This window comes from Eurypyga helias, unplaced genomic scaffold (genome assembly GCF_000690775.1).
Source record: "Eurypyga helias isolate BGI_N326 unplaced genomic scaffold, ASM69077v1 scaffold31370, whole genome shotgun sequence".
Classification (NCBI taxonomy): Eukaryota; Metazoa; Chordata; class Aves; order Eurypygiformes; family Eurypygidae; genus Eurypyga; species Eurypyga helias.
The window spans coordinates 1-12,438 of NW_010228110.1; the positions used below are offsets into that span (position 1 = coordinate 1).

Sequence of the window (12,438 nt, forward strand, 5' to 3'; positions counted from 1 at the left end):
TCGGCCTGCGAGAGAATACCCCTGGAGTATCGCTGAAAAGAGGAAAATACGGTACTCTTCACGCTTTTTTTTTTAAAATACCTTTCCTAACAAAACACGGGTGCACTGGAAGGCTGAAGCAGAATGCGGTTCATCTGTTTCACCCCGTGGCTTGGACAAGAAGTTTCCCGGTGCACCAGCCAGTGTGGCAGTTTCCCTGGGGCGCCTCCAGCCGCAGGAGTGTGGCCGGGGGCTCTTGGGTGGCGCGGCGGAGTACCAGACTGGGGGAGGAATAGGTTGAATCGGAAGGTGTTAGTCAGAACTGGGAATTACCTGCAGCAGCCGAGCGCAGCAGTTTCTGGCTGGCTTGCTTTGCTTTCGCCTCAGGGCCTTGTGTTTTTACGGGTCGCTGTGGGTTATCTGTGATCAGTAACCCCCCTGTGCTATGTGAGTGCTGCTGGCCTTGAGTCTTCCCAGCAGTTTTTCCAAAACACAGCGTTCTCTCTGGTGTGGCTCATTGCAGGTGGAAAGAAGGTTTCCAAGACCATTTCTTCTCTCTCTATTTTTTTTTTTCTTTCTTACCCTCCATATCCCTTTTTCAATTGCTGATGTGAGCTGTGAGCAGTTCCTGCCCCTCGGGCGGTAACCCCCAGCAGGGAGGGCATTGCAGAGGGCTTGCTTTGCCCCGCCTGTGTTTCTCTGCTTGCTGTCTCCTGTCTTACTGCCAGGCTGAAAGCTCTTTCGAGGAGGGCGGGTAGAGTTTGGACATTGTCAGGAAACAGCTGCACCCTTAGGTCAGGTACTTTGTGGTTATGAACCAGGCAAGAGGTGAAAGTACAATTAATGCCTGGTGCTGCACAGAGAACAAGAGCTCTCGCTTGCAAGAGCAGTGGGAAATGAGTTACAGCCTGGCCCTGGAGTGAAACCCTACAGCCTGTACACAAGGAACAGCAGATAATTTAGGTCATGGTAAAGTGCTTGATACATTGATTTTTAAAAATTTTTATTAGAAGTTGGGTACCTAAAGCTCAGTTCAAGGAGACAGCACTGCAGGTCCATGGCCATGGTGCGTGTTAGGAATGGAGCCTGAACATCCCAAGCTTGTTTACACATTCTGGCGCTGAGAGATTCTGGTGGGGCTTCTTGGCACTCCTGCGGGTCGGTCATCTGTGTGTTGCGTGGCAGCTGCCAACACAAAACACTGCATAGAAACGTCCTGAAAGCCGAATGCTCAGCTGCTGTCGCACAGATGAATACGCAGCCCACACCTCTGTTTAAAGCGCAGACCGGATGGTTCTGCAGAGTGTTTAAAACCTGGCACGCTGCAGCCAGCGCTTCCCTCAGAATGACATCTGAGAGTACCTCTGTGTGCACTGACAGATGAGGTTGTCTGCTGCTCGCCTGACTGTTGCATGGAGGGTTGAATTCAGCTTCCTGTCAAAACGGTGATTTTACTGTCAGCTGAGAAGGATGTGGAAACTTTGTCAGCACGCATGGCAGTGGCATGGTGTGGCAGTGAGCCACTTACACGCTTCGGGACGGTTGTGTACAAAGGCTTTTAAAACTGAAACCTTTGTCTTCTACTCCAGCACAGTGTCATCATGGGTGCTGGTCTGCTGTCCCTCCTCAGCGGCATCAGAGGCTGGGCTGGTGTTTGCTACCCGCCGGCAGGCCTGAAGCTGCATTTCTGGGAAGTTTTGTCTGGTGTTAAGGTTTCTTAAAAAAAACCTAGATGCAGCTAAGCCACTCATAATTCTCCTTGTTGCTGTCATTGACCATACAGCAGTTTTTAAAACGCAAATGTATGCATGTGGTATGAAAATCTGTAAGTGAGAATTGATGAAAAATTACAAACGGGTTGTGGCACATCCTGGGTGTTTACTTACAGCCTGTTGTTAGAATGGCACACCCCCCACATGTTGGCAAATACTTTCTCACATTCATTGAGTTGGCACTTTACAGTGTATTTTTCAAACTGCTGTAAGAACTGCATAATTAAAGGTGAAAAATTTTAATAACATTTGTTTTCTGTTATGTACTAGAATGGGATGTAAAAGTTGAAATTATAATATCCAGATGAAATATTTAAGTCTCCTTATAGCTTTTGGTGGTTGTGGGTTTTTTTTGTGTTTTTTTTCCCCTCAACGTATTTTGACATCCTGATTTGGAGATCTGTGAATTTTCTACAAAAAAAGAATATCTATTCTGAACAGCTCTATTTATAACATTAAAAGAGGAAAGCTAAATATTTTTGAGAATTTTTTTGAGAGCCCCTTGGTGAAGATGCTCTGGTCAGAAGCTTTAAGGAAAGAATCTTCTCTTCCAGCCATTTGTAAACATGAAACCATTAATGGCAACTTCCCTGAGATCCCAGGTTCAGCCACATGTCATTTCTGTTTTGTTCTATCATCAAGGGGATATTTTTTTTCCTCCAAGAGAGGCAAGTGTGTTCTGCGAGAGGACTCGGTATGTTAGCATTAACTTGGGGTCGTGGTTACCAGGAAGAACAGGTAGCGTGTGTTACTCCGACTTCTAGCACTGTGCCAGCCCTCTGAAGGCAGCAAGCAGGCTCCATTCTGCTAGGCCCTGTTGCATGTGCTGAACAAGTATTTCTTGTGCTCCATAACCCTAATTCTTCATTCTTAGGGACCGTCAGCAGGCTGATATAAAATATTTATCTGGATGGGAGCAGTGGAAAAGAACTAACAGTAAATCACTGAAAAAAGTTCTTAGTGAAGTCAAGGAGTTGTCATCTTACCTGGAGCTTTGGAGACATGATATTCACAGCATAGAAGGTATTTTTGGTCTTCAAGAAGTTACCTGCTTCCCTTAGTACTGCTGGTGTAAAATCCATGATGGGGTGGAAGGAAATGCATTGGAGAAGATTATTAGAAAGTTTTATTTCCATTTCAGTTATATTGCTAAAAGCCTGCAGTACTTAAAACTGGCTTTAGTCATGTGTCTTCAGTTGATATAACTGAAATTATAATCTGCTTATTCTGTGTTTTCAATGATTTTTAATGTCTTAATTATTGGCACATGTTTCTTTTATTCCCAGGGAAATTTGGTACTGGCATCCAGTCCTATTTCTCCTTCCAAAAAAATGAATTTCATAATTTTTCTCCTGATGTTCAGTTCTGTTATCCTTCCCAGCATCATTTATAAATATGGAATATTCAACAGTAGCTTTGCTAAAATTCCTCCAAAGAACATAGGTAAGTGTTCTCTCTATGTACTGTTGTTTGTAAGATTCTCCCTTTCTGTCACCTTCTCCTCCACATCCCAGGATAAAGAAATGCGCTTTTTTTTTTTTTTTTTGGTAAGAACTTGCCATGTTTGAATTAACTTGATCTTGCAGTTTAATGGGCATTGCCTTTTGAGTGACTTTTCCAGCCTTTCTTTTGACAGAGCCTCACTGCACAGTTTATGAACCTAGTGGTAATAAGGGACTTGTTTACTTCTATACTTACCTCAAAGATTTGCTCAGTGGCACTGTAAGTAATTAGATATTTTTTTATTAAGTTTCTGTGTCTCACATAACACGTAAAATGTGAAAACGTTTTGCTCAGGGAATGAAGCTTTGATGATTTTGAAACATAAGGTGTATGCATCGCTGGGGTAAAGTTGGCCTTCATCCTTTATCTGTGGGGAGTTTTCAAACTGGCTTTTACTGAGCGTCCACACGGCCTGGTTGGCCCACACAGCCTGTGCCTCTCCTCCCCAGCTGCTGGACGTCCTGTTTTCTGGAGCATACTGCCTATTGTGCTCTCTGTGTAGGGTCAGTGTTCTAGTCATAGAGCTTTGTGACTGGGGGGGTGGATTTTAGACACCGAGTGTCTGTATCGCAGTTTGGTAGAGGCAGTGGCAGTATTTAGAAGCTACAGACGCTTGTAGCTTGCTGAGGGCCACAGTAGTAATTTTAAATTTACAAAATGGTTGCTTAATACCATGTTGGATTTAACTGAGCAGGTGCTGCTATTGTTACAAATTCTATTTAAACTTCATGTTTTCACAGGGGTTTCTTGAAGTGACAAGTTTGTTTTATGGCTATTACATGGTAGATGCTGTGCAGCTCAGGGTCCTGAGGTACAACCTGCCACTAGCGTATCTGCTGGCTACATTTGCCTACCTTGCATTAAGCCTCCTCTGGATAATAAAAAGGTAAAGATGTTGGTGAGTCACTTACTGCTGCCTTTTGCACAGTTTGCATTGCATCCTTGCTTGCAGGGAGCATGCTGCATTCTAGAACTGTTTTACATGGAAATGGAGAATCTTTTGCTTGAGGAAGCGGTGCCACAGTACCCGTTGTCTATCTTTGGGAAACTGAGCTAGCAAAATAAACAAAAATAAATACATTTGAAGTATTAGTTTTACATATGTAGATATACGTATAAATAAAAGTCCCTCAAACATACAGTCGTTGTTGGAGGATTATCTTTTGGGTGTTTTGGTTGTCTTTTTCTGCCAGCTCTTTGCAGTACCAGAGAAGCCCTGGAAGAGTGAGAAGGTGTGGCTGTGGCTAAGCACAGAGGGAAGTAGCTGCTGTCAGTCATGGCTTCAGCTGACTTGGGTTGCTGCAGAACCTCACACTGAAAGCCTCCCAGAGGCTTTCCCAGAGTTTGCTCGTGAGTGGGGGGTGTCATTTAGTCTTTGATGAACCAGGTTGCTTGAGGTGTGGATTTTTGCTTCTTTGTCCATGGACAAAATATGGGGTTTTTTCTGAATGAAGTAAAGTTGCGTTTTTCTCTAGGTCTGTGGAAGGATTTAAGCAGAACTTGGTGCATGATGAAAATCAGTTTCAGAGTTACTGCAACAAGGTCTTTGCAGGCTGGGACTTCTGCATTACAGATCCAAATGCTGCACAACTGAAACATTGCAGCTTGCAATATGAGCTCCAGGTGAGTAACTTCAGTTTTTCTATGATTATGGTTTCATATAGCTTAGATGGTTAAAAAAGAGAGGTGTATAATTTTGCAGGCCATGGAATAAGGATTCAGGTACTTTATACTGGGGGCAGGGCAACCCACATCCTCTTGCTTTCTAGGTAGCAAGAATTGTGGTGCAACGTGAGAAGGATTAGCATGATGTTGATGGCCCTTCCCTGATCCGCTGGGGACTGAAGCCAGCCCTTAGCTGCTTGTCTTATCTGCCTCTTCCTCATGCTGCAGTCCTGCTTCCTGTGTTATTTGCTACATAATCCAAGAGGAAAAGCTATTCCTAACTGTGGACAAAACCTTTGTACTGTTGGGAATCAGTTTGAGTATTCTGTGTTAAAAGTCTGCCGTGTGGTAGGCAGTAGTTTGGAGAGGAATAAAATTCAGGTGGTACTCTTCATACAATTTGAGGGCATTGTTGCAGTAAGAGGATATTGAAAGTTTTTGACTCTGACACACATGCACGTTCAAAATGCAGATGCAGCTGATTCTTTTTTTGGAGAACTTTAAGATTTGGGACATGTGAATCTGAAAGGCTTTTTTTTGTGAAACCAGTAACTTTTTTTTTCTCTCTGTACACTGGAAGCAGAGATTTGCGTAGTGAAAGAATCACCTTGGAAAAGATACTTCCACTTCAGACCATAAAACAGTAGTTACAGATTTCATAAACTACTGTGAGTTGCTTTCAGCTTTATTAAAGTTCACTGACATCTTTTTTCATCATATGACCAGAGCCTCATCTGCTTTCTACACTTCTGCCTCTAGAACTCATACCTTAGAAGAACTTGCCCCTTTAATATTACTGTCTGATGGAAATAAGTCCTCAGAAGATACCTGGGTGATCTGTGGGCCTGCCCAGGTTAAATTGCCTTCACAGGCAGTGCTGTATTTTCACATCAGCTAAGGTAAAATATATCAAGTTTATGTGACAATCTGCTCAAGGCTGTGCTGTGTTCTGTCTGTGCCGACCCCCAGTTTTCCTTCACAGAGAGTAGGAGAAGGAGGCTTGGGCCGCACTGGTAAGGACTGGTTACTTAGCTGCAGAACTAAGGAGATGGGTGTGCTGCTTTACCCATTTCGGAGTTTAATACCAAGCTCTCTGAGGTCAGTCTCTGATGATAAGCCGGCAAGTTGTCTTTCTGTCCTCAAGGAGATGCGTTACTGATACGGTAGAGATAAGAGGATTACGAGACGCTTGTCCTTGGCTACAGGGCTCTCAGCCTGGGGAGGCTGAGGCCACAGGGGCTTCCAATTCTGCATGGACCTGTTTGTGTCGATGAAAAGGTAGGTTTGTGCCTTTCCAGTTCTGTGTGTTTGGGCAGGCAGTGGAGTGACCCTCCTAGAACACGCTGTGGATTTGCACATCCCAGAGGTAGAAGAGGTGATGGTGGGTGTTGTATGCTGCACCAGAAAACTACGCATCCTTTTTCTTTTGTTTGTAGACAGACTTGGAGGAAGAAAGACAGAAGCGGAAAATAGAGGGCAGGACAATGAAAGAAAAGCTACGCATCTACTCTCTGAGAATATTTATAAATATAATCGTCATTGCAGTTCTATCAGGATGCTTTTATTGTATTTACAGAGCAACTGTCTTCTCTCAAGAAAACTCCAATGTAAGTGTCAGACGTGACGTTAAGACAGATTGAGTCGGGGCCGGTGATTACAGCAAGAGGAACTATTGTGAAAGAGTAAAGTAACTTAATATAGCTCCTTCCATGCAAGCAATATGAAAACGCTTTCTACAGACCTAAAATTTGTTTAGTAGGAGAGAATGAGAAAGATCGAGATGCCTCCCTTTGATCCGGAGGCTTCGGAGTCGTGTGCCTTGGAGCTAATGCAGGTGACGAGAGGCAGCCCTGGCTTCCCTTCCCATGTAACTCACTGATCTGCTGTTATGAGCGCATGTGTTGTCTGGGCAGCGCACTGGCAGAGAGAACTGATGTGGTTAAAACAAACTTCATCATCATCAGTTTCTTGATCTGGTTCCCTGCTCAACTGCAAAAATAAACAGCAAGGGACGGGGAGAGTCAAAATTATGGTCTGTGTTCTGGCTTGAGTTACAGCTCTTTGGGGAGCCAGGAAGGCTTTGAGCATGGAGCGCTTTGCAGAAGAAGAGGTTCATGCATCTCTAGTGGACGGAATCAGGTTGGGTGGGGTTGTTCACCTTTGGCAGGACAAGCAAATGGGAATATCAGTTCAGAAGCAGAGCAACAAGAACAGACAACAGTTTCAACTGTTTTGCAACAGTAATTGACTCCTCTGCAGGACCCCAGGGTTGAATTAGTCCCATGTGGATGAGGACCACACTTCTTCTCTCCCCTCTGTTCATTGATGATGTGATGGGCACTGGTCGTGTGTTGGGAAGGTTGTGCTCATGGTGGACCTAACTCTTACCTTCCGTAAACTGGTAGAGTTGCAGTGAGAGAAGAAAATGGGAACTAAAGAAGTGTTTGTGTCAGGTTTATTGTTTGAGGGCAGAGAAGGAGGATAGCACGACACTGAACAAGTTGAAAAACAGCTTCACTTGCTCTGGGCTTCATGTATAAGGGTTGATATCTTGACCTTGCCTGAATGAGTAGGTGGAGAAGCTTGTTAAGACAGTAGGAAAGTCAGGGGAGCTACTTGGTACCAGTGAGAATAACTTGAGAAGTGTCTGCACTTTGTCATGTATGAAAAAGCTGGTACCCTCAGTGCTGGGCTAGACACCATAGTCGGAGAGCAGCCTTGGCAAGATAAGCCTCTTCAAACAGGTGTTTTGGGGAAGTGCAAGAATACTCCTACCTGGAGGTAGGGAGAGAGTTACTAGTGAAGGGAGCAGGAGAAAGCAAGGGTGTGTAACAGCAGACTGCAGAGATAGGTAGAAGTGGTCATGCTTGTAGTTCCAGATATAGGTGGAGGATGAAGACAGAATGCAAGATGCTACCTGAATCCTGGACGAGAGAGGCTAGTGGGTAGCTGGAGAGAGCAGGATGTCAGGAAGGTATGTTTCAGAGTATTGTCTTTCTCTCACCTCTCCTGTCTTGACAGGATGTCAGCAATATGAACTACCAAGCTAATCTCTTAGTGCAGTATTTGCCTTCCATTGTGATCACATTGGCCAACTTCATTGCTCCTCAGATCTTCTCATTTCTGATCAGATTTGAAGATTACTCACCAGCCTTTGAAATCAAGCTGACACTCATGAGGTAAAAAAGTTTTTGTTGTGGCCTTGGATGTTTCAACAACTTGTTCTTAGTGGATTTTAAGTATTGTAAATACTGAAATACCAAGAAGCAGAGAGGTTACACTCTGCACTGGAGGGCCTGGGCACTGGAAGCCAAGCAGGCATTGTTTGACTTACGTTTAGTTGGGAACTTTAATTTTAAATCTGGAAACAATCTCCTGTTTTGATGACCATATAGTGCAGTCATTTCAGTGTCCAAGTTTTTCTCTCGGTCCCATTTAGCTGTGGGATCTGGACATCTACAGGAACCTGAATAAATGGTCAGTAGAGTAGTTGCGGCTGCAGAGCTGTGGATTCGCACGGCCTTGCGTGCAGCAGTTCTTTGAACGAGCAGATGTGTGTGTACAGCAGTGACTGAAGCATGGCTTTGCGCAAGGCAGAAGTTAAAATTTGGGATAAAAGATACTTCAGGGTGAAAGCACGAAGAACTGGAATTTGGCAGCTTAAAGGCAGTAAGATCTGGGTTGAAGCATCTGAACTCTGTCAAGCCCCTGTGCTTTCTGATTTGGCGAAGTGCCTCTGAAGGGCTGAAGGCACTTGAGAGGGAAATGCTGCACAGAGTTGTCACCTGGCCTCAAACTGTAGTTGAGAGAACCGCAGCCCATTGTGGCTCCAAGATCTGCAACTGAAATGACTGATCTAGGAACAATACTGAGAAAAGAAACAAGGGACTGTAGCCTAAAGCAGGGAAGGTGAAGAGCAATTTAATTCACTACTGAGGAAAGAAATGTGCTTATTATCTAGCTGGCCATTCCATTAAAGCTCTGTATGACCCTTGCGTGTTTCAAGCATTCCTTGGACTCCTGTGCCAGTTGAGCCAGGTATTAGAACGGCATTTTTGGGCAGGTTTGGAATTGGGTTTTGCCTTTCTTCCAGGTGTGTCTTTGTGCGGTTGGCCAGTATCGGTGTTCTCTTGTTCTCGCTGTGGAGTCAGATCTCCTACTGTGCCACCGACAAGTGTAAGGCCTGTGGATACAATTACGAACTCTATCCTGTAAGCAGATTTATCTTGGTCTTTAATCATCTGAACTTGCAAATAGAGATTTGTTTTCCGTTGTCTAGAGCATGTTAGAGCTGGTGATGATTCTTACTGCTCACTGCAAACCAGTGTATCTTGTGTGTGTCTAAAACTCTGAGTAGAACTAGTCCAGTGGCAGATTATCATTAGCGTAGACTTTCTGACTACCGTGAGGGTTGTTTGAGGTAGCTCTGTTCTGAAGACAGTTTGTGTTGCTGCCTTTTGCTCCAGTAAGACAATGGTCTTTCCTCAAAAAAACCCTCAAAACCTCCCAAAAAACCAAGCAAGCAGCAAACAAACAAAACCCAGCCAGAGAAACAAAGTTTGTCATGGAAGCTCTGAAACAATTAAATATTTTAGAAATGGGAATTAAAACAATTTGAACTTTATGGTGTTAACTGACTGAGGCATTTGGTGCTTTAGTGGTGGACAGATGTATCCTTCAGGTGTTATTTAGACTCCTAATGTTTTTCCTGACTTGTTTTTATAGTGCTGGGAATCTGAAGTTGGGCAAGAAATGTATAAGCTGATGATATTTGATTTTATTATAATTCTTGCTGTGACCCTGTTTATGGGTTTTCCTAGAAAGTAAGTATCTCTGCCCTTTGAGCGTTCTTTTGCAAATGACACGGGAAACACGTTTTCTTTTTTCTGTTATTAATTCCCCATACTTCTAACCAGATTACCAGTTTTATTTTAAAACATAAACATATTTCTGGTGGTTTGAGCATTTGTTTGCTATTCAGATGGCTGTGTAGTTTCTGATATTTGAGACTTTTTTTTTCCTCAGACATTTTTCTATTATGTTGTCTAATGCTTAAGTACTGAATATCTGTGAGTTCCAAATGTGATAGACTTCAGCTAAGCTCTGTAATTTCTATTTACAACTAATGAAGTTCTTTGGGTTTAGGTTGTTAGTTACTCATTGCTCTTGCAAGCCAGTTCAGTGGTGTGGATTACAGGAATTTGGAATTTCTGACAATGTCCTGGAAATCATTTATGGGCAGACTATCTGCTGGATTGGAACCTTCTTTTCACCACTTCTCCCCGCAATAGCAACTATAAAATACTTCATCATCTTTTACATTAAAAAGGTAATGAACATGTGATAAACAAACACAAATGAGCACATCTGTCTTTTTATTTTTTTTTTTTGGTAGTACAGATATGCAGTTGATTTTTAAAAAATCCAAAACCCTAAAAACACCCAAAGGTGTGGTGTTCTGGAAGTGAGGTAATGGTATTCCATTTTCTATAGGTTTGTTAGATTTTAAGAGAAGGTAGAATTCTACTTTCAAATCAAGCAAATCAACATTTTAATAACTACCTCTTTGATTATTTGTCTCTTTTTTAATAACATCTTCTTATGTAATAAAGCTAGTTTGTAACACCTCTCTGCAATAATCTATTTATTGGCATGTTTGAGAATGGAAAATTCAGTTGGTGGGGGAAGTATACTTGGGCATATGTATATAGATGTACTGGTAACAGTCTTGCTCAATTTCCCTCTTCAGATCAGTTTGATACATACATGTAAATCTTCAGCTAGGCCTGTCAGAGCATCAAGTTCCAATTTTTTCTTCTTGGTGGTGCTGTTGATTGGGCTCGTCTTGGCTTTTATTCCTCTGGGAATCAGCATAGCACAGTAAGTGACTGTTCAACTTCTGTGACGTTAACATTTGTTCTGAGGTTGTCAGTTCCCTAAAAACAGGTGCACAGCTTTGGAATGGTACATTGGAATAAAACATATAGTGTATAATAAATGAAATTATAACTCCGTTCATATAAACAAAAATTACAGATTTAAAGGACACTTTTACCCATTGGCAAAATGGTGTTGGGCTTGTGTTAATTATTTTACTTTTACGTTTTGGTGTAGCATCTCCTTTCTGTTCGGCTTCTTTGACAGTATCCCCTCCTCCAAGGCATGTGGACCATTTAGGAGTTTTAACACTTCATGGGCAGTTGTTCCAGATACAATACTTGGGTTTCCAACGGGTCTGCAGCAGGTCCTTTACAGCATAGCATCAGAAGCCTTTGCAGTGCCTTTGTTTATCGTCATTTGGTGAGTACTGTAGAGACGTGATTCAGTCACGCACCCGCATGGGTCGTTTCCTTCTTTACTGAACTGATACCAAACAACTGTTAAACCACATTTTCCATCTGCATGCAGAAGCATCAAAGTCCGTATGAATCGTCAGCTCTTATGAGTGTGAACCCAGGGGCAGAGACATGAGCTTTATTCCATTTCCTCTTGCACGTCCTACACTTGGCTTTTTCAAAAGTGTTAACTGTGAATGAATCATTCTGCAAATGAGCGTTGGAAGACCTGTAATCACAAATCCTATCCACAAACCTTAGGGGGAAGAAAAACTCCAAAAAACAACCAAACCAACAACAAACCAACCCCCCAGACTAGTAATTCTGTAAGATAAAATTCAGTATAGGATCATGGAACTTGTAAGGTTGGAGGTCACATGTAGAGATCACCTAATCCAATGCTCCTGTTCAGAACAGGGTCAAGTGGAGCAGGTGCTCAGGAACCATGTCCCGTTAAGTTTTGAGTATCACCGGCGATGAAGCACTCCACAACCTCTCTGGGCAACCTGTCCCAGTGTTTGGTCACTCTTGCAGTAAAAAGGTTTTTTTCTTATGTTTAAATAGATGATTTTTTAAATTTCATTTTAACCTGACTGTTTTCAGATCTTGGAGCCTTGTTACCTGGTGTTTCTCCAGCACAGAAGTTGTAGAAAGTCATGCAGTGTATTTCAGACTCCACCAGGCCTTTCTTCCGTGACACTTTTATGTGTTCTGAGCTGAACCTGTAATTGCATACACAGGAAATACCAAGTCCTCTTTTCTGATTTTTTTCTTTATCATAAAGCCTGCGTAAGAAGTGGAGGATGACTTGCACTGCTACCCTACTACATATTATTTGGAAAAGAAAATACATGATCTATATAGTAATTTTTGCCATTCTAGTTCCTGCTACTGTTCTTCGTCATTTAATGCACTGCAGATAATCTGGGTCACAGATTACATCTGGGGTATGTGCTCTGATGAAAGGCTGCAATACTGATCTGTGGCTGCTTACCATAGTTACAAACCCCAGTGGGAGTAAAGAGTTACTCCAGTGAAACCTCATTAAGCTTAATTTCTAAGGAGCAAAGCCCCATGCATGCACGTAAAGCAGGGCAGGAACTGAGGGTAGAGGGGGCTGTCAGGATTGTCAGGCTGTCACAACCTGCAACACCTGAATGTGGCTGTGCCTCTGCATCCTGTAG

General features: G+C 42.9%; 1 protein-coding gene across 1 annotated transcript; it reads left to right on the forward strand.

Moving 5' to 3' along the window:
* Positions 1–10: 10 nt before the first annotated feature.
* Positions 11–11,219, forward strand: LOC104514780 (transmembrane channel-like protein 7; the record flags this gene model as incomplete). Its single annotated transcript, XM_010158551.1, is given in 14 exon segments — positions 11–51; positions 2,626–2,774; positions 3,038–3,080; positions 3,082–3,194; positions 3,388–3,473; positions 3,995–4,140; positions 4,730–4,877; positions 6,356–6,526; positions 7,941–8,098; positions 9,013–9,130; positions 9,645–9,742; positions 10,065–10,248; positions 10,669–10,799; positions 11,064–11,219. Coding segments are annotated over 14 exon segments (1,742 nt in total), but the record flags the coding sequence as incomplete, so codon positions are not given.
* Positions 11,220–12,438: the final 1,219 nt, after the last annotated feature.